Below are 25,895 nucleotides of genomic sequence, written 5' to 3' on the forward strand. Positions count from 1 at the left end.
GCAACATGAAAACATTTCTTAATTACAAATATAACAGAAGTAAGTCATAAACAATTAATGAAACATCGAAAAGTACACATTGAATCATTTCCATGTAAATCATAAGATCTAAAATAAAGAAACAAAAAATTAATATCAATAGCCACAGCAAACCTCCCTTCCCCACGAAAGCTGCTCAATAATACTCTAGCCAAAGGGTCTGTTCAGCAGCTTCAGCTTTTGTAACTGGAGTCGGCCAGGGCCCTGCCTTCCCAAGGCAGGTGGGAAAAGGCTTGTACGGTAGGGAGCAGGTCTTCCAGAACTTGCAGCTGGAATGGTCTCCACAACACACACACACACACACACACACCTGAGATCTGATCAGGCATTTACCACACACCTTCAAGCCTCTGACTAATCATAGGAATGTAACACTAGCTTTTGAAAGTTTGGAAGCATAGAGTTTCTGGATGCTGAATTCTGCATTGCAGATTATGTTCTGTCCTTGACTATTTCTTGGGAATACCTTTTCTACTTAAATCTGTATCTAAAGAGTCTGGAGTTGTGTTTAAATAAGCTAAACCACATATTCTTTGAACAACCAGAATTTCTAGGTAAGTGAAATTCTCCATTTTGCATTCAGGAGGCACTCTTTGATTTTATTACATTAACATAAAGAGCAAGCATACATAAATACTGGGAACAACTGGGTTCTGGAGGTGCTAAAAGAAAACTCACACCCCAGTTTCCCAGTGGCCCACGGAGGTATGCTTCCGGCGGAGTTCGAAATTCACAGCAGAAGAGACTTGTCTGAAGCAGGTCACCAGGAGTCAAAAGGCTTTTCCAACTTAGTCTTTATTTCCTGCAATTCCTTCTTTATCAGGATACAAAAACAAACGGCTGGCTTTGCTTTAACAGAAGGAAAAAATAAAACAAACAAACCCAGGAATCTCTTCTAGCAATAAACCTTCTTCCAGAGACTTTAAGCTAGTTTCAAACACGCTTTACCAAAACATTCACACTCCCACAGAATTGCTTCTCGACAGGGACATATATACTCACAGTAACGCCTACGCTTGATTGCAATTAAGCAGGAGTATCAGCACCTGTTTCTTAAACTGATAGTTCTAACACCAGACCGGCTCAGGTGCAACTTGATTACTCAAAACCCAACAATAAATGCATGTGCTTTCATTTTGAAAGCTTTGTTTCTGGTTGTATAATTAATGTTTGGGGTGTCCCCCCCCAATAGTCTTTGATTTTTGTGTGTGTTGATGTGGGTTGGGAAAGAAAAGCCGAGAATCCTGAAATAGACCAGTAATGCATTGCAGGGGGTTGGACTAGATGACCCTCAGGGGTTCCTTCCAACTCTACAAGTCTGTAAGTGTGGGGATGAAGGAGTCAGAGAGAGAGGCTGTGGCTGAAGGTGGTGATTGGGGTACAGTAGCTATACTGAGAGTAGAAGTCACGCAGCTCCCACTGAAGCACCTCTTGTTTTCACGAGTCCCACGCAAATGGCCTTCACTTTTAGGTTTTCCCTCAATTCTCGGGAGCCAAGACTGGGTTTCCAGTGTCATCTTTGTTTTGCTTTTAAAAGAGAGTCTGGATTTTTAGTACCAGCCATTGGACTGTTCGTAGGGTATGTCCAGTGCTTTGCAATGCAGTTGTGTCTCCATAAGTTAGCTAACATGGTGCCCACCAGAAGTTGTGGACTATGACTCCCAGCATCTCCATAGCTGTCAACTTTTCCCTCTTTTAAAGGGAAATTCCCTTATTCCGAATTGGATTCCTTACAAGAAAAGGGAAAAGTTGACAGCTATGCATCCCTGACCATTGACCATCCTGGCTGGGGCTGATGGGAGTTGGAGTCTCAGCAATATCCAGACAGTACTATACAGATAGGCACGTTGTTCTGTGTTTGTGCAACTGGCATCACAGATCAGTTTCCACAAACACATTTGCAGGCTGAGAGCTGCCATGATGGGGAGAGGCCAGTGTTGTTTGGAACATTTGGTATAAGCAAAAAGAGTCTCAAATGCTAGCTAGCTAGCTAACTAACTAACTAACTAACTACCTTTTATCTGTGCGTCTCTTCCCTATAGGGGTGTCAAACAGTCAATACTGAGCTCTTTGAGACTCCAAAGGTCCCCGTTAAGCAGGAGGTGACTACTGAACTCAAAGTGGCAGAAGAGGACAGGAAAGAGGACAGGAAGCAGGTAACTGGTGCCCTATCTGCATGTATATACAGTGCTGTAGCTGAACTCCAGATAGTGACCATGATTCTGGTTTCCAGAACAATGGATCCTATGTAGACACGGGTATCCTCTGTGCAGATTGCCTTACTTGGCCTGGCCTGCCAGTGGCTTTTAGCAGTGCAGTCCTTCACTGTACTCCTGGCAAGTGCTGGGTGGTGCAGATTCACTGAGAACTGGGGGGTGGTTTTTCAGGGCCGGCCCTGCTGTTTACCATTCATGCCCATGGCCGATTCCAATTCTCTTCCCTTGCAGGGCCAAGAGTCCCCCGTGCAGGGCCCTCGGATCAAGCATGTGTGTCGGCATGCCTCAGTGGCTCTGGGGCAGTCTCGTGCCATGGTGCCAGAGGATGTGCCGCGCCTCAGTGCCCTGCCACTGCGGGAGAGGGAGGAGATCGCTGCATCGCCCACAATAGAGGGTGAGTGGTTGTGTGGGGATGCCGGCTTGAAGTATTCTTTCCTTTATGCTCTGTGGCCTCTTTTTAAAGGGTGAGCATGATAACTTGAGTGTTGAGCTGCAAGCTCACAGGGCTATTAATGGGCGCACTCATATGTGGCACCTCCTTCTGTAGCTACGTGGCAAAGATGTTTATTGATCCTCAGTGGAATAATCAGGGGAGCTGTAAGGAAGACTGGAAAACCAGTGTTAGCTCTGCACAGATCCTGGAGGGCACTGCCATCATGCCATATTCAGGGGACACTGGTTTTGGCTAGGGCTGATGGTAGGGCTGGGCAATACATCAATATATTGACCAGAACCAGTTTTGAAGTCCATATTGTTCTATCACTTTCATAATTTCTGACCTGGCAATATATTGTGAATCATGATGTGTGTCAGGGCTGGGTGATATATCATCCAAAACCGGTTCGAAGTCCGTATTGTGATAACAGTTTCATAATTTTTGACCTGGTAATATATCACAAGTTATGTGTCTGTGCTATGCAAAAATCACAATGTGGGGGGGAAAAAACCCATGAAGCCAGCCATTGCTTCTACATTGCCCCATCCTTATTTCAGACATTGTGGTATATCAGTATACAGTATCACGATGTTTAGCTGGTGATATACCACAATGTTGAAAACCAGATACAGTTGTACCTTGGATCCCGAACGCCTTGCAACTCGAACGTTTTGACTCCCGAATGCCGCAATAATCCTGATTCCAGATGGGCACCACCAGTGTTCCGGTTTGCGAACATTCTTTGGAAGCCGAACGTCTGGCGTGGCTTCCGCGACTTCCGATTGGGTGCATGAAGCTCCTGCAGCCGATTGGAAGCCGTGCCTTGGTTGTCAAATGTTTTCGGAAGTTGGACGGACTTCTGGAATGGATTCCGTTTGACAACCAAGGTACAACTGTATTGCCCACACCCACAGTTGATGGAGGTGAGGGGCAGGGCCTCCTCCAACAAGCCCCATGGGAGGGGACTTCCGTGTGAACAGTTCCTCACTCCAGACCTCATTGCTCAAACTCCAACTTTCTGCAGGCCTCAGAGGTTGGTGCAGAGGCTCCTGGGATTGCTGGGTGCTATTTTCGTGCATTTTTTGCCCCTTCTGGGCTCTTCTAGGCCCATTTTGTCATTTTAAAATTCACTTCCGCACACTTGTGCAGTTAGGCATCAATCAGACGCACGTAAACGGGGAGTTGCCTGTACTTTCTTTGGGAGGAGCAATTCCATACTTAAGCCTTTAGTTTCAAAGCAAAACTGCAGGAGCCTTTATACGGGCTGAGTTCCCTTCTTGCCAGTAGCACATAGTATTACCTAATTAAAAGTCTGACTCTTTGGAAAGCTGTTCACCATCTCCCTTGGGAGGTTGTGGATTCTCCTTCCTTGGAGGTTTTGAAGCAGAGGTTGGATGGCCATCTGTCATGGATGCTTTAGCTGAGTCCTGCATTGCAGGTGGTTGGACTAGATGACCCCAGATGTCCCTGCCAACTCTACAGTCCTATGATTCTCTGACCTAATAAGTGAATCAGATCCTTTTGTGGCCTGGTCCCTTTTACGTTGGCTGCACTGAGATTTCCTTGCGCCCATAGAAATATTTGGGTGACGTACAGAGATTCTCTCGGGGGCCTCGAGATGGAGCTGCATTCCGGTCATCTTTTTGAACTTTCCCTTCCGCAGAGACCTCCTCAGCCTCAGAGAGCGAAAGCGGCCACCAGAAGCAAGTGAAGGCAGATACTGCTGTCAAGGCCGCGCCACCCCCTGTGCGTCGCCACGCCTCCCACCACCACCACCACCACCACGGCAAGAAGAACAGAATGACACGCTGTGGGAAGTGCAAAGGCTGCCTGAAGCTTCAGGACTGTGGGGAGTGCATCAACTGCCTAGACAAGCCGAAGTTTGGCGGGCCAAACACCAAGAAGCAGTGCTGCGTGTGAGTATGTCTGGGGTGGTGGTGGTGGTTCCCAGTTCTTTGCTGAATTTTGCCCTCTGGCTTCTCTCTTCTCTGCTGCTTGGGAACTGGAAGCTATGACTGAAGAGTTCTCTGCCCAGTGGTTTTGTGGCTGAGGTTAGGTAGATGCTCGAGTTGCGCAGCTCCCGTGCAGAGCTCGGTTTTGGCAGAATCTTGCCTACTAAATGCCTTGGCAGCCACTACTTGCAAAACAAGTTCCCGGGCCTTAAGGCAGGGAAGATAGGCCTGTAAGTGTGTAGACGTTTGCCCCATTTCAGTAAAGGAGATCTGCATACCAGAGCAGCTTGTATTTTGTTGGATTGGGGAGCACAGGTGCATACAGTATTTGCCCAACCACGTGCCAATTCCAGTGAAGTCTGGAAGTGATTGGGTGGTGTGTTTATTTAGCATACTTACGTCCTGCTTTAAGGAATGCAGGTGGCGCTGTGGGTTAAACCACTGAGCCTAGGGCTTGCTGATCAGAAGGTCGGGGGTTCAAATCCCCGTGATGGGGTAAGCTGCCGTTGCTCGGTCCCAGCTGCTGCCCACCTAGCAGTTCAAAAGCACATCAAAGTGCAAGTAGATAAATATGTACCGCTCTGGTGGGAAGGTAAACGGCATTTCTGTGTGCTGCTCTGGTTCGCCAGAAGCGGCTTAGTCATGCTGGCCACATGACCCGGAAGCTGTACGCCGGCTCCCTCGGCCAGTAAAGCAAGATGAGCGCTGCAACCCCAGAGTCGGACACGACTGGACCTAATGGTCAGAGGTCCCTTTACCTTTACCTTTACGTCCCACTTTATAGGAGTTGTAAAAGCAGCTTATGCAGGATTCTTAAAATAAAATGGTGCCCAAATCTAGTGGAAGAACAGAAATAAAATGGTGGTGCCCATCCAGAATCAGGATTATTCAGGCAGTGTTTCCTGCCCTCATCCTTACTCTTCCCTTGCACTATATTTGGTAGCGGCTCCCATTCATTTCCCTTGAAGTTCCATTAGGGAATGTTGTCCTCAGCCTGAAAAAGGTTCCTCACACCTCACCTGCTAGTAATGGTGAACTCAACAGCTTCACCTTCTTGCATGCAGGTAGTTCTGGCAAAGGTGAGCTGTTTGGTTTAATCTCAAGTTGAGGTATCTAAACAGCAGTGGTAGAAAGCAGAGACTAGCAACTGGTTATTTTGGGGGGGGGAACCTGGAGGTGTGCCACATAGCCTTGGGAAGCTGCATTTCCCTCTCTTAGCTTGAAGAGTCCTCAGAAGGCTGGACAGGTGTCAAGGAGGATGGGACTCCTGTGTTTTTAATAGCTATGCAGAAGAGGTTTCTGAGCCGAGGCAGTTCTGTCATGCAAGAAGGTGAGAGGATGGCTATCTGTTGTACGGACACTAGGCTCCCCCAGGAACCTATTTATAGAGCACGCGTCCTGATTTGCTTGTGGAGTGGTTTATGCATCTTATTCCACAATGCATTTCCCCATCACTTTCCTAACTCTAAAAAGTCTGTTTCTTTTTTTATATTAAAAAGTGGATTAGTTGGCCCTAGGGCTGCAGAGCACTTTGATCCACTTCTAAATTGTGCACACCAATCCCTCCCACAAAATATTAGTAAACCTGGAGGTGCCTACTGTTTCCCACAGCTGCGGAGATTAGAAGCACATTATTTTAAAACAAGGACCTGAGTTACTATAGGCTAGACTATGCATTTGTACAAGTTATTGCTTTGTTGTTTTGTTTTACTTGTTTGTATCCTGCATTTTATTCTATGAACCTCCCTGAGATCTTATATGAAGAGAGGTATAATAATAATAATAATAATAATAATAATAATAATAACCCCAGTCCTGTGGAAAGCTCTTCCAGCAGAGATTCAGCAGGCACCTTCTGTTTTAACCTTCAGGCATTAGCTTAAACTTCTCCTTGCTACTAGGCTTAATGCAGACAATTAAGAATACATCTTCTGTAATTGATAGCTGATAAACTGTGGGGGGGGGGGGAGTTAATTTTAAAAATCACATGTATTTTATTATATATGCTGTAAACTGCTTTGATATTTTCAACGAAATTGCAGCATACAATTCTTATAAACAAATGAATGCCACTGGCAAGAAAAGGGCCGTTCCTTTCCTTTCTCAGGTGGGGGCCTTCTTCCCCGCTGAGGAGTATTTGGCCAGCTGTCCATCACTGCCAGTGTCTATCTCCACAGTCTTCTACCTGCTTTGAGCAAGACCACGTACTGTGGGCCTGACCCTTTGCTGCCTTGGTGGGAGGGTGTGGGCCAGAGCTTCTTCGGCTCCTCCTGCGCTGGTGGACCAGATAAGAGTTTGTTTGCGGCTGATTTCTTTGCTCTGACCATGTCATGTCTGGCTAACTGGCAGGTATCGGAAGTGCGACAAGATCGAGGCGCGGCGGGTGGAGCGGCTCTCTAAGAAAGGTAACGACTGAGTGGCTGTACATGGGTGGACTGATCATGTGCTGCTGTGAGTTGGCTGTGTGATTATGCGTGGCCTCTTCCTTGGCGTCGTTCGTTCATATATTGTACAATCTTCTGGTCTAAGGGCTATGTGAATATATTTCTACCTGCGTGTAAAACTTTTGGGTCCAGTCCCATGTATGCAGTGGAGTAGAGGTTGGGTGCAGGAGTTCTGTAATGAATACCCAGCCGTGAATTGCAATAAGCACTGGTTTCTACATCATGATGGAATGGATGATGACATTCAGCACATAAAAGACATATTCTTGTTCTGACAGGCTTTTGATGTTTAGTGGTCTGTCACTTATAAAGTTTTGTGTTAGTCCTGGGCTGCTGTTTTCATTGTCGTTATCTGTGCATTTTGAAACTGTGTGTTTTGATATATCTTTAACTGTTTTTGTCGATATGACCAGCTATGTTTGTTTTATCTTCCTGTAAGCCGCTTTGGGCAAAACGTTTCTGTGGGAAAATGGGGTGCGTGTGTGTGCAAATGGACTTAATTCTTCTGCTACTACTTACTTATTGTCCTTCGCATTGTATATTGGTGGGTTATATTTTGCAAATTCACGCATTAAATTGTTACACGTTGTTAAACAAGCTCTGTTTTGTGGAGAAGTTGAAATTCGGTGTCTAAACCTCTTTCAGAGACTGGGAAGAAAGGTTGAAGCTTATGGATATTGGGTGGTGGGGAGAGAGAGAAAGAATGGGGTCTGTAGTGCCAGTCTTGTGTTTAATGACTTTCCTGGTAGCCCCAGACTGCCAGAGAAGGTGCAGATCTCCCTGTCCCTCCTCCATCGGGACACTTGGCGGAAGGAAATATTTTTAGTAGCCTGCTAAGAGTCTAGTGGGTTGCATTTATTTCTGTGCTGGCTGCAGATAGGGGGCTTTCCCCTCTTCTCCGCAGCTAGCATACAACCAAAGTTTGGTAGTAAAAAGAAATCATAGGCTAGTGACATTTGTAGGCTTCTTTACAAGTCCAATTCACAAGCCATGGTAACTGCACTGAAGGGAGGAGTCCTTCTCCCACAAACGTAAGATACTCTGCCTGCTTCCAGGGGATTTGGGGCGTTCCCTTTAAAAAACGGTTTTCATGCATCATTTACCAGTATACTTTTAAAACTGTGAAGTCAGGAACACATCTTGTGTATACAGAAAATAAATAGAATATTAATCAGAATGAACCCACTGGAATTTAATGGGCATGTCTAACTTAGGTCCGTTAATTTCAGCAGGTGAGCTCTGAGTAGAACTGATTTGAATGCAACCATCTGTGTAACAGGATTTGTGCTAGCAGCTTCACCCTGTATCCCGTGGCTTCATTGCACTTGTGCAGAACTCGAGGTGCTCTGTTCAGATGACTCCAACGTCGCTTGGTGCCAGTGGATACTTCTTCCATAGCGCTGTAGCTGCTTTTGATCTCTCTCACTGGGACGTGCCCCATGCGGTTTGGAACAGAGGCAGCATCCTTGTTTCGACCTTCAGCGTGTAGGAGGTTCCAAAGTATCCTTCAATAAGCCTCTAGTGCTGCTTGTTCAGGAGTATCACAGTTGTGTGTATGTGTGTGTGGAAGGAAGGAAGGAAGGAAGGAAGGAAGAGAGAGAGCTCATGTGGCCACAGTGATATATTGGGGCTCCTTTCACAGCTTAGCTGCCTTCCATGCCCTGTGGAAGCCTGTGCAGATGGCATCCAAGCACAGTAGCAACCGGGCTCTTGGTTATTTGCTCCTTAGCCACTCTGATTGTTCATTTTAGGGACCAGCTTTTCATTTGGCTGATTTAGATTTGTAGCCTGTCCAGTCCCAAGAGCTCAGGGCATATAAAAGAGACAGAGAGAGAGAGAGAGAGAGAGACCTGCAATGCTTTGCTCCATTTTTAAAATAGGATACTAACACCCAAAAGGTGTGCTGGAATTTTATTAAATTACAACACTTCCGTAACAGTGGCTCTTTCTGCAAATTCGTATTTGAGTTCCCCTTTGGAATCTGCCTTTACCTTGCAATGGAGGAGGGGACCTGGGGATGGGTTGCCTCTTCCATTCACACCACCGGGAAGGAATATGTAAACTGAGACACAGTGTCCTCCTAGTGGGATGGGCAACCCACTTCCTTGGCTCCTCTCCTGCTGAGCTCCACCGCAGGACTGGGGCATGTCCCATTGTGAGAGATCGAAAGCTCTGCAGGCTGGTAACCTCTTTTCTTTTTTCCTAATCATTCCTGTGGGTATTGCCAGATCTATTTTAAAAAAACACCTCTCTACTACTGAGATAGGGGTCTTCTTGCAAAGTACGGCACCCCTAATCATATGGAACATAGGAAGCAGCCTTATACAAGGGCAAACATACTTGTTTACTCTGGCTTTCTCCAACCTGGTGCCCTCCAGATATTGCTGGTCTACAGCATCCCTGACCATTGGTCATCCCTAGTGGGACTGGTGGGAGTTGTGGTCCAAAGGATCTGAAGGGCACCACGTGGTCTACTCCAGGGTCTCAGGAATAGGTCTTTCTCATCCCTTGTGATCTGATCCCTCTAACTGGTGACACCAAGGGTTAATCTACTGCTGAGCTATCATCCTCCATTGAGTAGACAACAGCTTAACTTACTCATGACTTTGGCTGTATGCACACTATAACTGTAAAGCACATTCTTTCCCTCAAGGGATTCTGGGCACTGTAGTTTACCCCTCACAGAGTTGCAATTCCCAGCAGCCCTTAGTAAACTACAATGCCCAGAATTCTTTGAGAGGAATGTGCTTTAAAGGTTAGTGTGTCTGCTGCCCCTAAGTCTCAATTGACTCCTGTGTGTATTATCTGCAGGTGTCATTCTACTGAAATTGAGTGGGGGTTGTTTTTCCTAGATCAGGGGTGGGGAATCTCAGTCCCACGAGCCAAAAGTGGCCATTCCTCCTGACCCACAAGGTTCTCCCACTACCTCTGCTGGCTCCAGCCTTTATTGGCTCTGCTCCAAGCCCTGCTTGAGTGCTTTTGCCTGGCTGGAACCGATATTTATTTATTTATTGCATTTATATCCCACCTTTCCTCCAAGGAGCCTCAAGGTGGTATGCGTGCATGGTTCTCCCCATCCTCATTAAATCCCCACAACAACCCTGTGAAGTAGGCTGAGGCAGCCCAAGGTCACCCAGCAATCTTTATGACTGGCTAGGGAATTGAACCCTGGTTCTCCCAGGTCCTAGTCCAACACTATAACCACAACACCACACTTTTCACAGTGAGCTGTGCCCAAAGTGGCCTACAACAAACAAAGCATAAGGGGAAGTCACCAGTAAATCCAAACAGAACAAAAATTGGCAATTTTGGCGAACAGACTAAATTCAGTATGGCAGAAGGAATGATCTGGACTTAAATGTGTAAGTTCAGAGCAGAAAGACAGTAAAGTTGCAGGGGCTGATCTTGCTTCACTCCACAGAGTCCCAGCAAGCTGGCTTGAATATGTTCAGAGAAGGGATTGAGTGATCTTCTTGCCGGGCTAGATGACTTGCAGCTACTGTAGATCCTTCATCTGACTTCCAGGGAGAGGCTTCCTGCAATGAAAAGGAAATGTTGGGGAGGGCAATGATGGTGGAAGTTCCACAGCTGGTGCTGGTCTTATTGCATTCCAAAAACGCCCCAGTAGCCCAGTCCTAAATGAGGAGAGGGTCTTCTCACCAGGCTAGATTGCTGATAGCTAACTCCCTCATCTCTCCTCCAGAGGAGGCCGACAGCAGCAAATGGGAAATGCTGGGGAGGGCAATGGTGTTGACTCCTCTTCCCCAGCAATTCCCCTGGAAGTTTCAGGTGCTGGTGTTGGAATGTGTCCTCGAACCGTGATCATCATTATTTCATTTCATCATCCAGTCACCTTTTAGAGTAAAAAGTCTTAGAAGCGACTTAGCAGAAATAAAATGCAGCAGCCTCCCCGTCCACAGCATGAGGACGTGCAAGTTTATGTGCCTTTTTCTCTTCGCCCTGTCCTCATTCTGGATGCTTTTGAGTTCTTGGCTCTCATAAAATGTAGTAAATTCTAATGTGGCTATTGTAATAAAGTGATTTTCCCCCCTGGAGGGGGGGGGCACCAATACAGCTCCTTGCCAACAGCGCAAGGGACCCCGAGAGAAAGAGAATGATGATATCACACCCCCTGACCTTTTGTTTTCTCAAATGAGGGATTTGAGAGGCAGGGTGGAGAGGGGAAACAATTCTGCAACCTTGGGGCTGCTATACTGCTGTGCTATCAATGTGGGGGCATTGGAACCTGACCTGCAGTGACTTTTAGCCTTCGCTTGTGAGGAAAACCACAGCTATCAAATCTCCAAAAGGGGGCGGACCTTCCTTCTTCCACCATGCCTAGCCACAAGCTCTTCCTGACCCTTCTTGTACCCTGTCTCAGGGCAGATTTCTGTGGGACCCTCTGCTACTGTGGAAATTTTTAACTCTCTGAAAATGACTATTAAAATGCTGTTCTCCTTTATCTAGCGTTTGTATACTGCTTTCCAAGTGCTTTGCATCCGTTAACTTGTGATCATTCTTGTAACAACAACCTTGTGAGGTAGGGTAGCGTGATCAGCCCCATATTGGTAGGAGGGGGGCTAAGGCCATGTAGTGAGGCAAGAGGTAATATTTGAACCAAGGGCTTATTGATTTAGAGCCCAAAGTAGGCTATCTACATAGAACCATAGAACTGTAGAGTTGGGAGGGACCCCCCAAGGGTCATATAGCCCAATGCAGTACAGTTGTACCTCGGAAGTAAAACAGAATCTGTTCCGGATGTCCGTTCGTCTTCCAAAGCACGGCTTCTGATTGGCTGCAGGAAGGTCCTGCAGCCAATCAGAAGCCCTGTCGGACGTTCAGGTTCCAAAAAGAACGTTCGAAAACCGGAACTCTCACTTCTGGTTTTTGATCGTTCGGGAGCCGGGACGTTCAACTCCCAAGGCGTTCGGGAGCCTTTGCATGACTGTAATCTCAACTAAAGTGTTATAAGAAAAATGTAAAGCATCCATAACTGATGGCCATCCAACTTCTGTTTAAAAATTGCCAAGGGAGGAGCGTCTACCACCTTCCGAGGGAATCTGTTCCATGATAAAGGCTTTGTTTGAACGGCCTTCTTTTTGTGTGTATACAAAGGAAGGAAGCACACCAAGCTGTGGTGTCAACTTCTCCTTTACCAGCAATCCCCTTCCCCAACCCCAGTTCCTATTCCCTACTGTAACTAAGCCTATCACCACTTCTGTAAGATAATTTCTTAATTCAGATTATCACATTTTCTCATTACCCTCCGCCTCCCCTTCCTTCTCTTGTTTCTATTTCCCACCCTGTTTCTAAATAATAGAGTGTAGGCTTCTCAGGGCAGGGACCTATCCTCTTAGAAGGCTGCATGTGCGCCATATATTTAAAGCACATTATGTCCGTCCGTCCCCCCAAGAATCCTGGAAACTGTAGTTCGCCCCTTTCAATGCCCAGCAGCCTTAACAAACTGCAGTCCCTAAGATTCCTTTTTCTTTTGAGGGGTTGTGCATGTTGTGCTTTAATTGTATGGAGTAAACACAGCCATAAAATGAGATGGCTGTAAGAAGAGCAATCCCATCATTCAAACAGGTTGAGAACCATTGTGCTACAATGGAGAGGGTAATCTGCCCCCTTCCTCCTTCTCCCCCTTCTGCTTTTTGCTGGGGGCAATGGAGGCTGCTAGGTTTTGAAAGTGTGTGGAGGAAGCACAGACAGACTGGGTGGTGGGGCAGCATTTGTTGGCCAAGGACAAAGATAGGTGGAGCCCTGCAAACCACCACAGGTAGTTCTGGGACAATGGGTTTGAGGATTGGGGGAATGTGATCTCTTCCCTGCTTGGGGGTTGGGAGGGGGGAAGTGGGCTTGCATCAGGAAGAGGTGGGGCCTGGTTCTCCCAGGGAAGCCATTCCACATTGAACCAGGCAAGGGCCCTGCCTGGTGTATGTGTGAGAAATGGCATTTCTTGCCTGCAGACTGAAGAAGCACTGATTATGTGAGCAGATGATCTTGCAAAGAAGGCTGCGATTTGGGGGTGGGGGTGGGTGGCAGGGAGGGAGGGGAGGGAGGGAAAAGCAAGGAGGTGGGCTGGGTTTTACTGGATCAGCTCTGGGCAGAGAGATGGCTGTAGCAGCTGAAGCCAAGACTCCTGACCTCTCTGTACTCAGCCTGGTGGGGTGGGTGGCCTCAATATCGAAGCCCTGCAAGGCTCCCCCTTTCCCCTGACCTGTGTCTGTTCCTTCCCTGCCCCATCACTGCATCTAATATGGAAACAAGCAGGGGTCTTTACTAACCTCCCCCCCCCCCAGAAAAAGGGTTGATCTCTGGAGTTTGTAGCAAGTAAGGGAGGGGGTGCAATGCAAAAAGGAAGGGATTTGGGGGTGATGACTTAATATAGCAAAGACACCCAGAAGGAGTTTTGTTAAGACTAAGAAGACAAACAGATTTCCTGCTGCTAAGGTTTCATGGTCCACTTATGAGTTCTGTGGTCTTTCAGGCTGTTAGATTTTAAGATGCTATTTTTATTTTTATTTCAAAAATGGTTGCTGCTTTCAACCTGGGCTGCAACCCCCTGGTGCTTTTAAATGGGTGTAAGCTCAGAACTTACTTCTGAGTAGGCCTGCAGAGTCTTGTGCTGCATCACAGCTCCCCTTCTGGAGTTTGTAGGGAGGTTTTTTGCTGGGAACACTCAAGCTGCCTTGAAAGCCTTGTGATGGGAACAATGGCCCAGACCCAGTCCTGGCCAGGTGAATGCTTAACTAGCCTTTGTAATGGAAATGAGTTAGTTGAGGAGACTGCCAGATTCTCCCGGGGGGGGGGGGGGGAAATCAGTTTTGCCTGCCTATTGAGAAAGGTAGAGTGGAGCCACAGCAAAATCATATGAGGAGGGACAGAGAGGTACTCTCAGAACCAGATTGTTGGGAGGGAGGGGAGAAATAAATGAGCAGTTGAAGAAGAGGGAGAGATAAGACTTCTGTAAGGTAAGTGAGCCTATTAATAAGGCTTTGCAAAAAGTGAAATCCTGGATGGTATTGCTGTTTTGCACCCCAGGCATTGTTCGAAACTCCCATTGTTCTAGGCGCATTTTGCGACAGGGAATTTCATCAGCACGAGCTGTTTCTGAGCTCTGGGTGCAGTTCTGCGCCTAACATTTCAGATTAAAACTGCAGAGTGGAAGGAAAGGAGGACCCTTTCCCAACTACTCTCTGAAGACTGGGGAAGAGACCCTCTTAAGAATATTAGGGAGAGTGGGCAGGGGAAGGACTAGACCATGTGAAAAATGAACATAATATTTTAGCTGCCGTTCATTCATTTTCAGCACTGTATTCTTGTTATAAAAAAGCACACCTAGACATTCTGTTGTTGCGCCCATGACCTACATTTAAGGTGCCACTTGGTCCCTAGCTTTCATATCTCTGTTTCTAACACTGACCCCCAGGGAGCTCAGCAAATTAAGAGCTGTTACGAGGTGTGTTATTTCTTTTGTTTCATTTGTATCCTGCCTTTCCTCCAGGGAGCTCAAAGTTGTTATTATTACTATTAATGTTAATTATTACCCACCATTCACCTTAAGGTCCTAGGACGGGTAGCAACCATTTAAAATACAGCTTGAAACAAATTGCAGTCACAGTAATAGAGTGGATCTTGAAAATACTAATCTCAAGTGCCAAAGGGTATACATGGTTGTTCCTCACAACAACCTGGCAAGGTTGAGAGATGGTGACTAGCCCAAGGTCATGTAGGGAGCCTCACATGACTGAGTGGAGACTTGAACTTCCTAATCCAGCATTCTAACCCCCTACACCATGCGGCACCAGCCTTGCCCTGCTCTGATGTACACAATACTAGTGGTTTGTTATCCCTCCCACATCCCTTGAAATGATGGCAACCCTTCTGTAGAGTGTGTGGCAGGGTGGAGGTGAATGGGAGAATCTGGTCCTCCCAGACAGCACCTGCCTCTGAGACTGCTCACTCCATGCCTTTGTCTCCAGGCCGTACGGTAGTGAAGCCCATCGTTCCCTGGGATTCAGAGGATTCTCAAGAGGAGTTCCCAGCCCCCTGGGAAGTCATGCTGGGGGCCACGGAGACAGCGGAGCAAGACTCCTTGCTGCAGCGCAAGTCAGCCCGGCGCTGCGTCAAGCAGAGGCCTTCCTATGACATCTTTGAATCCTCTGACTCGGAAAAAGAGACTGTGTCTGGCTCGGCCACGCATCGCCGGAAATCCTCCCGGGACTCAGGTGAGAGAGAGAGAGAGAGAGGGAGGGAGAATTCAAGGCTGCTTTGCATTAATCCTGCGTGTAGATAGCCCCCGTGCATCAATCCTACAAAGGAATAATGTTGCTGCATGCTCATTGCAACTTCCCGTGACATGCATGTGGCAGGGTCAGTGTGCTTGGGGGTCTGCATGCTGGACTTGCACCGCATCAAGTTAACTTTTCTGGATGATTTTGGCTGTGTGTGAAGCAGCCTTTGTTGTTCTGTAACTCTGTGGCTGTGTAAGCCACCCTACCCCCATATAATGGGCTTAGCGGGACCCTGCCCACCTCTTCCATCTCAGTGGGGAATGAATGCTCCGGGGATGTGCCATTGTCTGAGGCCTGCAAATGGAGTCAGGCAGGAGTTCTTGCCTGCCACCACTCATGGTAATTCCCAAGCATGCTGGAAGAAGGAGGAGAAGAAGAAGAAGAAGAAGAAGAAGAAGAAGAAGAAGAAGAAGAAGAAGAAGTGGAGGAGGAGTTTGGATTTGATATCCCTCTTTATCACTACCCAAAGGAGTCTCAAAGCAGCTAACATTCCCCTTTCCCTTCCTCCCCCACAACAAACACTCTGTGAGGTGAGTGGGGCTGAGAGACTTCAAAGAAGTGTGACTAGCCCAAGGTCACCCAGCAGCTGTGTGTGGAGGAGCAGAGATGCAAACCCGGTTCACCAGATTACAAGTCTACCACTCTTAACCACTACACCACACTGGTGTAAAGCAGGATGGGGAAAACTTTGACCCTCTATATCAGTGTGTTTCAAACTTGGGTCCCCTCCTGTTGTTGCACTACAACTCCCATCATTCCTAGCTATCAGCACCAGTGTTTCAGAGATGATGGGAGTTGTAGCCCAACAATAACTGGGGACCCAAGGTTGAGAAACGCTACTCTAGATTATGTTGGACTACACCTTTCCCCATCCCAGGCCATTGGTCATGCTGACTGGGGCAGAGGGGAGCTGCAGTCCAAGCAGCTTGCAGAGAGCCAAAGGTTCCTCAGCCCTGTTGTACAGTCTAGCTGAGTTGCTGTGCTTTCAAGAACAAGAATAGGATCTTACCCAGTTTGGGACTGATCAAAGCTGACAGGGAGGAAAAGAGCTGGTTGACCAGCAGTTCCTGCTTTCATTTCCAGATCTGCTTCCCATGGACTCGGAGGAGCAGAGTCGGCCCCGCAGGACCCCCCTCCAGCCTGTGGTGCAGCTGAAGGCCAGAAAAAGGCCAGAGAAGGTGAGGCTTGGGCAAGGATTAAGTCAAGAGTGGGCAGGGACTATCCCACATTTGTTTTTTAAAATGCAGCAGTTTTATTGTGATCCACATTGTATTCCACCATTATAGCCCTTTGTGGGCAGCGGAGGACAACTCAGCCCAAAGATTTAGTGTAAAAACAGGCTCAGTATGACCCTTGTGCCTTTTGACTGAGTGTGTGTGTGTGTGTGTGTGTTCATTCCCAATATTCAAGTTGTTGTCTTTGGGAAGTGGCCGTGACTTCAAGGGCCAAAACCGAAACTCCAAAGCAGGTCTTTTAAAACCTACATCTTTCAGAAGTCTCTAGGCTGCTGAGGCAACCCATAGACAGCCCAGACTTTATTCGATGGCTGCTGAGGTTTGATGAGAGGTTTTTTCAGTTTTGGTGTTTCCTTACTGTTTTTCTTTTTAAAAAAAAATCTTCCTCTTTTGGTATATCACTAGCTTTGAGCATGAGGAAAGCAGCCTATAAATGCAAATTGGACCTGCAGAAAAAAACCAGAATTGTGGAGTGTTTCTATTCAGGGTTCAGCCAGCTAGCCAACCATGCCTTCCTTCAGAATAACCTCTTCCAGGGCTAGAAGCCCTCCAGCTGTCTTACCATCCCTACCATTGGCTATGCTGGAGTTAAGAGTCCAGCAACAACTGGAGGGACACAGAAATCCTGGTTTGTATCCAGCTAAGATTTGCTTGCAATAGACCCATTGAAATTGATGGACCTCAGTTGGTCATGCCCATTAATCTCAGCAGATCTACTCTTGTGTAGAACTAGCCTGGGACACAACCTCCTGTTTCCTTTTCCAGTGGGTCCTCTTGGTCTGAGCTTTCACCCCGTTTAGGGAAATGGCCATGCATTGCATTTCCTGCTGGACTCTGTTACCTTGCCTCTCTTTCCCTTCCTTCCGTAGGATGTCCCGTCGTCCGGCACACTCCCATCTGTCTCCAACGGCTGGAACGGGAAGCAGAAATCCACGGATGGCATCCACAGGCTCAGAGTGGATTTCAAGGTGTGGGGTGGGGAGTATCTTGTTTGAGAGGTGCATCTTTGAAATGATGATAATGAAATACGAGACAAATTATGGGCCAGAAAATGCTCTTTTGGGCACCCTGCACATCTTCCTGCATAAATAAAAATAATGAAAGCCTTAATCTGATGTAACGCCTTTTTCAATATCTGCTTTCTGCTGGTGCGATTCAAGCTCAGCCAACTGCAAATGAGCCAGAACGCCCTAAAATCTGCCCCCAACCTACCCCTCATTCACAAATCACACATACCCATTGTACTTTGAAGAGCACAGCTATGTCTAACTTGATGGTACTGCCAGAAATGCTCTGGCTTTCTTAGCTGCTTGGGAGCACTGCTTTTGTACCAGCAGGGTGGAGTTGGGTGGGAAGAGAGAGGAGAGGAGGCTGCAGTGATCTTAAAGTGATGCAGTGGCCGCAGGTCTTGCCAACCTCCAGTATTGCTTAAAAGAGCCACAGGTTCCCCACCTCTGGGCTTGATGATCTCCAATCCCTTTCAATTCAGAGATTTGCTCCATGTAGCTCTTTTCACAGCTATCCCTCTGCCTCCCCCCCCCCACAATTTGTGTATCTTGTAGGAAGACTGTGACCTGGAGAACGTCTGGCTGATGGGTGGCCTCAGCATTCTCACCTCGGTGCCGGTCACCACGCAGGTGGTGTGCCTGCTCTGTGCTAGCAAGGGGTTCCATCAGGTAGGTCTTGAGGAATGGGGTGAGGATACCTGGATTCTGGGATTTCCAGCATCTCAGTTGTGTGGGGTGGAGGGAACAGATTGCGAGCCCCATTCAGAAGGTTGGGGAGGGGGGCACTTGAGGTTTTGTATCCAAACATAGATAAAAACCTGCTCCTTGATCTCAGGAACCATCATGCCTAATTGGGATACAAATGCATAGCAAATAGACCAGACCTTGTTTTGTACCTGGAACAGGGTGGGGGGACATTGGGGTTGCTTCTAACTTGCAGAGAGTTTCCGGCTTCCGTGTATCAAAGCACATCTAATGCAGCTGCCTACCATGTGCTTTGCAGCTTGTGTTCTGCCAGGTGTGCTGCGACCCCTTCCACACCTTCTGCCTAGAGGAGGATGAACAGCCGTTGCCTGAGCAGGAGGAAAGCTGGTGTTGCCGCCGCTGCAAATTCTGCCACGTCTGCGGTCGCAAAAACAAGGCATCCAAGGTAAGGCGGGGTGTTTCTTCCAGTGTGGGATCTGTGCAAGGGGAGGGTTTGTGGAAGTAAACGTGGCTGCTTACAGGGGCTGCACACCCCTCCCGTGCTCTGGTGATCCCTACACAAAACACAGCTGGAGATGGAAGGGTAGCCCTAGGCATTTAAAAAGAGAGAAAAATACACCCCGTCACCCCTGAACTAGAGTGTGAGCAAAGGTTTTTAGCAGCATGCAAGGAAAGGGCATATCTAAGTGTTTTAAAGAGGAACCAGGAGGTCTTGGTTGTTTAAAGAACAGGAATGAGAGGAATGCATGACCCCAAGATTTTATACATTAAAGGCAGGCGAAGTTATAGCCACAACATCATGGGGAGAAGTTTGGACAGGGATGGTAAGGAGAAGCATCTTTGTCGTGATATCTGATGCCATGACCCTTTGGTTTGAAAGGATCCCAAGAACCTGATTTCCCGGGTAGGTTCCTACATGTGAAACCAAGAGCCATGGCCTGCTCTCTGCATTTTGATCACCTCTGTAAAAGCAGAGGCATATACACCTGCTTTGCTTTGTTTTCTCCTGCCTGTGTTCTTTGCATTTCTCATTTGGGATTTCTGTCATACCTGTGATTAGTTGCAATGAATTCCTGCCCCAAAAACGTGCGTAATGGCCTACTTTCCCTCTCCTTGTTCCTCAACCTGCCGCAGCAACTGCTGGAGTGTGAGCGCTGCAGGAACTGCTATCACCTGGCTTGCCTTGGGCCCAACTACCCCACTAAACCTTTCCGTAAGAGGAAGGGCTGGGTAAGTGTCTTGCAGATTCCTGGCACCCCTCTAGTTTGGCAGACCCTTCCCTGGCTTGTGTTGCAGCTGCTAACCTGTCTCCTTCAACCTCTCCCTTTTCAGATCTGTTCAGCCTGCATCCGCTGTAAGAGTTGCGGGACGGCTCCAGGGAAGAATTGGGACACAGAGTGGTCTAGTGACTACAGCTTGTGCTCTGCCTGCTCTGTGCTCTACGATAAAGGTGAGCATAGCGGAATTGCCTGGAAAATGCCCTGGGTTTCAGTTTGAGCTGTGCCAGGTAAGGCATTGCAAGGGGCTGACATTCCACAAATGACTTCACATATTTTGCTGTGTGTCTTCCTTAGCCCTAGACAGCAAAGCCTTACACAGCACTGTGACCCAAATAGTTGTTGTCCTCTTTCTTTCCTACCATTTCACCCGTTCATTTACATTCTCATCTGAAACTTCTCTTCCAGGGCCCTCCTCTTCTGGGATGTAATGGGCAGCTACTGGGGAGAGAGAGAGAAAGCTTTTTTTGGGGGGGTGGCCCCTCACCTTTGCCATGGCTTCCCCAAGGTGGCTTGCCAGATGTCTGTTCTGGTGATGTTCAGATGGCAGGCAAATACGTTTTTGTTTCCCCTGAACTTTTAGAAATCCTACATTTTAATTTTGTTTTTTAAAAATTATGCAGTTTATGTAGAGGCTGTCCTGTTTGAGGTTTTTTTTATATATTTTACAAGCAGCCTTTTACCTGGATTCTAAGAAACCAGAACATCAGTGGAGTTTTGAAATTTGTGTTTAAGATCTGTGCCGTTTTGAAAACTTCAGTCTTAACTCAAAAGGGTATCCAAGCATAGACAGAAACCTGCTCCTTAATCTCAGGAACCATCACATCAAATTTGGATGCAGTATCTGAAGAGGTGTCCTGATACATAGCGAACAGGCAAACAACTTTCCAAAGTGTAGATTGATGCTGCTGTTTAGACTACATTTCATTGTTTTATATTGATTAGCTTATCTGATTTTGGACTCAGAAGGTGTCGGATATATACGGAGCAAATAAATAAAGGGAGAATGAACACACAGCTCATTTTGGGAGGGCTGAGAGAGGGCTTTGAATCTCACCTGGCTTGCAGAAGAAGATTCCATTAGCTTGTTCTCTGCCTCCCTCTTTTCCCATCCAGGTAACTACTGCCCAATCTGCTTGCACTGCTATGAAGACAATGACTACGAGAGCAAGATGATGCAGTGTGCCAAGTGTGACCACTGGGTTCATGCCAAGTGTGAGGGACTCTCAGGTTTGTTCTGAACCCAGAGTAATATGGCCTTAACTGCTGCTGCATCACAGATCCCTCTCCTTCCTTCATATCTGCCTACCTGCTTACATATCAAATGGCGGGGAGGAGAAATAATGTGGGGGAGAGTTGTGGCAGAGTCAGGAGAAGACAACAGAGGCAATTGAGAGGCGAATGCAAGTTGCAGCCTCTGTTAAATTGCCTATGATAAGCTCCCCTTTTTGATCTTCTGGCTAGATCTTGCCCTTGACGGCATACACCAGCCCATCTTGCTAGTGTTGTTGTGTGTAGCAGGGTGGCCTAGGAACAGTGTGACAGCCTTTGGGCTAAGATTGGGCATCTCTGATGTGTTCCCATCCCCCTCTCTTACAGATGAAGGCTATGAGATCTTGTCCAACTTACCCGAGAGTGTCATATACGCTTGCCGGCCCTGCTGCAGCAGTGACAAGGCCAAGTGGCGGGAAGTCCTCACCTTGGAGTTGCGCAAGGGTCTCCGGCAGGTGCTTCAGGGGCTGATGAGTTCCAAGTGTGCCACCCCGCTGCTTCAGTGTGCACAGGTATGTTCTCTCCAGGGCATGTGTAACAGCAGGGAGCCATGCTTTTAAAATCACCATTCTTGATCTGGCTGCCCTACTAAAGGAGATTTATCTTGGCCCCATTCACAGGCACACTTTGGGTCTGGCTGGGCTGGACGCATCCGTGTCCAGCACTCTTCAAACACAGCCTCACTCCTTCCTTTGATCTGGTTGCCCATTCCTTGGCTAGGCGGGAAGATGCTGGAATAGCTCAGTCGGTAGAGCATAAGACTCTTAATCTCAGATTCTCATAGTCATGAGTTTGAGCCTTGTGTTGGGCGAATAGATTTCTGCATTGCAGGAGGTTGGTTTAGATTACCCTCGTGGTCCCTTCCAACTCTATGATTCTATGACTTCAGCTTTCCATGATATTTGTAGGTTGCTTACCATGATAAAGGGGGGTTGCAATCTTAGAGCTTATGGGAAATGTTATGATTTATTGCAACATAGGACCTTTATGCCACAGAGTTCTTTGCATGCTGTAGGCAGGGGTGGGGTGAAGGCTGCAGAACAGATGGCAGTGTCCCATTTTCTCTGTCCTTTGCCAGTGCTGCCCGGATGACGGCGTGAAGGTTCACCTGCGGCCCTGTGACCTGCGCACTGTCAGCAAGCTGTTTGAACAGGGTCACTACTCGTCAGTGGTGAGTGTTGGGAGCAGGGATTCCAGGCTGGAACTGGAGCAAGGCCTCTGACCTCTGCTGAGCTGCTTTTTCTCTTTGCAGCATAGCTTCAATGAGGACATGGTGGGGGTCCTGCTGGGGCACACGGAGGAAGACCAGGCCGGCCTTATGGCGAAGGCACTCTACATCGAGGTAACTCTCTACGAACTGGGTTTGTGGGGAGGAGGGATGTGGGGTCTGGAATGACCTAACGTAAAACCAAATTGAGTGGGAATTGGTGGGTGTGGGTGTTTGTGCACGTGCTCCACACTGGCTTGGGAGCACTTCCTCCCCTGCAATTCGGCACAGCCTCTCTCCCTGAGCAGCCTTGTGATTGCCTGCTTTTTTATCTTTCCAGCTGATGGAAAAGTTCTTCAGCTGGTTTGATGCTCAGGATGCAAAGCACTGGACCCGCAGCAGCACCCTCCCCAAGTGAGTGTTCAGTAGCTGAAAGTGCCGAAGTCATGCCTCCCCCTCACCAAAGGTGTCCATGCAGGGCCTCTCTGGTGCTTTTTTTGGGTGGGGGTGGGGGAGTTGGAGGCTTCAGACGCACCATGGAACGTTGTGTGCAATTCAGTATGGAAGTTCCAACAACGTTTGGGGAATCTGTAGAGGGGCTCAAAATATATTTCCATGCTCCAGAGCTGTGTACAAACTACAAAAACCCTCCAGGCCCAACATAATCTGTTTTCCTTGAAATTTGCTGCTACTCCAAGTGAATAGAGTGGGAATTTGAATGGGTTAAGGGCGTGGAATATATACAGCCCGGTCTCCTCTTCCTTTTTGTCACACTTTTTGTTTGGTAAAGTGACACTGGACAATCTGTATTCTCACCACAATCTAATCCCGAGTCTAATCCATCATAGGTGCACATGAGAGATAATAGGGTGAGATCACAGTAAATTCATGGGGATAGGGCAGACTTGGCCCTGTGTCTCCCAGTGGCAAGACTTTTTATCTGTTCACAGCTCCTGCAATTGGCTTTAGATCCTGTTCTTTTCTTACCACCTACCCCTTTTATTTTTATTTTTACATTTCAGTCGCTGGCTTCAAGCCTGTTCTATATCTATTCCTGTGGCCTGTTTCAAACTCCGAACTGGGGTTTCCTTAGAACCAGAGCTTCTGCAGCCCCTGACAACTTCTTTTCTCCCCAACAGTGGCATGCTTCCTAATGCTGTTCTGCCCCCCTCCTCTGACCACATCTATGCTCAGTGGAGGCAGCCTGAGGAGGTCGTCCCGGCTGCCAACAGCCACCTGGCTCCTACTGGGTCTGAAAAGACAGGTGAGACTTCGGTTTTCATGGAGTAGAAGCTGCCTCTCTACATGCAGACACCCTTGGTTGTTGTTTTTTTACAATTGCCCAGGAGAACTTTCACTGCTGCAGTTCTCCTGCTAGAAGGGAACATAAGAAGCTGCCTTATACCAAGTCAGGGCTATTGGTCCAACTAGCTCTATATTGTCTACACTGACTGGTAGTGAACCTCCAGGTATAAATTGGGTCTCTCTTAGCTGTACCTGGGGATTGAACCTGGGACGTTATGCATGCAAAGCCATGTGCACTATGCTTGAGGCTTGTCGCTCTGTATTTCCTTCTTTCTCTCCTGGTTCCCTCTACATCAGGGCTTCCCAAACTTGGGCCTCCAGCTGTTTTTGGACTACAATTCCCATCATCCTAGCTAGCAGGAGCAGCAGTCAGGGATGATGGGAATTGCAGTTCAGCTGTTTTTGGAGACCTAAGTGTGGGCAGCTGCTCTACGTCAAAGGTTGGAAACCCGTGGCCCTCCAGTTGTTGTTGGACTCCTAAACTCCAGCATGGCTGCCGGGGATGTATGATGGGAGTTGGAGTCCAGCGACATCCAGAGGGCCAGAGATTCCCCACTCATGCTCTGCACAGAAGATCTCTTTCTCCTTTCTGGAAGATGCTCTCTGAAGGATGTTTAGGGGGAGGGGGCTTCTTGTCCTCCAGTGGCTGGAGCTCAATGCCTAACCACTTTCCTTCTCTCCCTGTAGCTGGGAAAGACTCAGAACATGCCGTGCTGCAGCAGCCGTTGGATGATGCTGAGGACAAGAGACAGTGTGCCTTGTGCCTCCAGTATGGAGATGCTCCTTCCAAGGTAAGACTACACCCTTCTGCTTTGATAAAAACACAAGAAGGACCATTCTGGATCAGACCCAATGGCTTGTGCATCCTGGCATCCATGTTCCCCACAGTGGCCAGTCAGGAAGCCCAAAAGCAGGATGTGTGCATGATAGAGCCCTCCTGCTGCTGTTGTTCCTCTAGTGCAAGAGTTGTCAACCTTGTCCCTACCACCCAATAGTGGGTGCTTCAGGATTCTAGGTGGGTGGTAGGGGGTTCTAGGGCACAAGCTGAATCTTCCTTCCATCGAGCACTGGTGAGTGGTGAGGAAATTTTACCATCAAGAAAGATGCATTAGTGGGCGGTAGGTATAAAAAGGTTGACTACCCCTGCTCTAGTGACTGGCATTTTGAGGCACACTGTCTTCTCAGCAAAAGTAACAACAAAACCACTGTTACTTTTGCTGTTTAGCACCACTGTGGTACTTCTCAGTGTTTGTGTTCACACTGTCTTCTCAGCCTGGAACTATGTAGCCATCGGGACTAGTATCTTACCAATGGAAAGTGTCCTAGACGCACCTTTTTGAGGCTATATTGAGAGAATAAGGGAAGAAGTGTGGGAGAACCAACTTCACTGGCTTTTGCAGGGTGGTTTTGTTTGTTTGTTGTTTTTGGTGTGGAGGAGGTAGCTTAAGTGGAGGATTGGACAGGGCCAGGAAATCTGTAACCCCTGGATCCTGTCTCGTGCCCAGGAGGTGACCACCTGAACCCCTTGCAAATCCCTTCCTCGTGGCTAGACCTTGAGGTGTTGCCTTCCCCCTCCCTCTTCAACATGAGCTCTCTTCCTGCCCTCCAGGATGCAGGGAGGCTGCTGTACATTGGCCAGAACGAGTGGACACATGTCAACTGTGCCATCTGGTCAGCCGAGGTCTTTGAGGAGAATGATGGCTCCCTGAAGAATGTGCATGCTGCCGTAGCCCGGGGTCGGCAAATGGTGAGTAGGGCTTCTCTCCATTCAGCTCTGCAGAAGAGGTGGTAGGACCAGATCCTCCTTGTGAGCGAAAATAGTAGAGGGTCCTGAAAACACTGCCCTTTACAAAGAAAGGCACTGCTGAATAGGGGTGGGGAAACTTTTTTGCCACAATTCAGAGACACATTCCAGCCAGGCAAAAGTATTCAAGGAGAGGGCATGGGAAGGGAGCCTCTGAGGGTTGGAGTCAGGGGAGATGGGGCAGAGCCTAAGGAGGGTTCTGTGGGCTATAAAGAGAGGCCTGGGGGCATTTGGTCTTGAACCCGAGGCCCCCCCCCACCCCTGCTGTAGAGGACTGAACTAGCCTGCTCCTGAAGCGACCCACTGAGATCTTCTCTGGCTTCACCAGGTGCTGTCCATATTTCAGCCTTAGTTTTGCAGTCTCTGGTGCTGAAAACCTTTCTTTAAAAGTCAATCTCTGAGATTCTTGGTATGCTGAATTTTGCTCCAGTAATCGAATCTCCTTGATTGCACACAGCATATGAATAGCGATGTGGACGTGATGGTTTAACAGCTGTCCAGTCTTTTTCGTCAGGCGGATCTTACGTTCCCTGGACCCAGCTTCATACCTAGAGCCTCCACTCAAATTAAGAATAAAAACTCTCCCCCCCAGCCAAAACTCCTTCCAAGTGTTCACTGCTGTGAGAACAGTGCTTGGGTATTACTACTGATCTTATCAAGCAACTAGAAAGTTCCAGCAAGACTGCATCGTTCACATGG

At 47.9% G+C, this 25,895-nt stretch overlaps 1 protein-coding gene across 1 annotated transcript in view; it reads left to right on the forward strand.

Annotated features, from left to right (window-relative positions):
* Positions 1-25,895, forward strand: part of KMT2B (lysine methyltransferase 2B) — a 60,545-nt gene that overhangs the window by 19,036 nt on the left and 15,614 nt on the right. Inside the window, exons 4-22 of the mRNA XM_033158080.1 lie at positions 2,082-2,195; positions 2,487-2,649; positions 4,355-4,607; positions 6,993-7,048; positions 15,073-15,318; positions 16,468-16,562; positions 17,489-17,587; positions 18,182-18,295; positions 18,630-18,776; positions 19,466-19,561; positions 19,664-19,781; positions 20,725-20,838; positions 21,208-21,392; positions 21,959-22,051; positions 22,133-22,222; positions 22,428-22,501; positions 23,227-23,351; positions 24,080-24,183; positions 25,002-25,139. Coding sequence (XP_033013971.1) covers positions 2,082-2,195; positions 2,487-2,649; positions 4,355-4,607; positions 6,993-7,048; positions 15,073-15,318; positions 16,468-16,562; positions 17,489-17,587; positions 18,182-18,295; positions 18,630-18,776; positions 19,466-19,561; positions 19,664-19,781; positions 20,725-20,838; positions 21,208-21,392; positions 21,959-22,051; positions 22,133-22,222; positions 22,428-22,501; positions 23,227-23,351; positions 24,080-24,183; positions 25,002-25,139 — 2,424 coding nt within the window. The remainder of the gene's footprint in view (positions 1-2,081; positions 2,196-2,486; positions 2,650-4,354; positions 4,608-6,992; positions 7,049-15,072; positions 15,319-16,467; positions 16,563-17,488; positions 17,588-18,181; positions 18,296-18,629; positions 18,777-19,465; positions 19,562-19,663; positions 19,782-20,724; positions 20,839-21,207; positions 21,393-21,958; positions 22,052-22,132; positions 22,223-22,427; positions 22,502-23,226; positions 23,352-24,079; positions 24,184-25,001; positions 25,140-25,895) is intronic.

The sequence above is a fragment of the Lacerta agilis genome, chromosome 8, assembly GCF_009819535.1.
Source record: "Lacerta agilis isolate rLacAgi1 chromosome 8, rLacAgi1.pri, whole genome shotgun sequence".
Lineage (NCBI taxonomy): Eukaryota > Metazoa > Chordata > Lepidosauria > Squamata > Lacertidae > Lacerta > Lacerta agilis.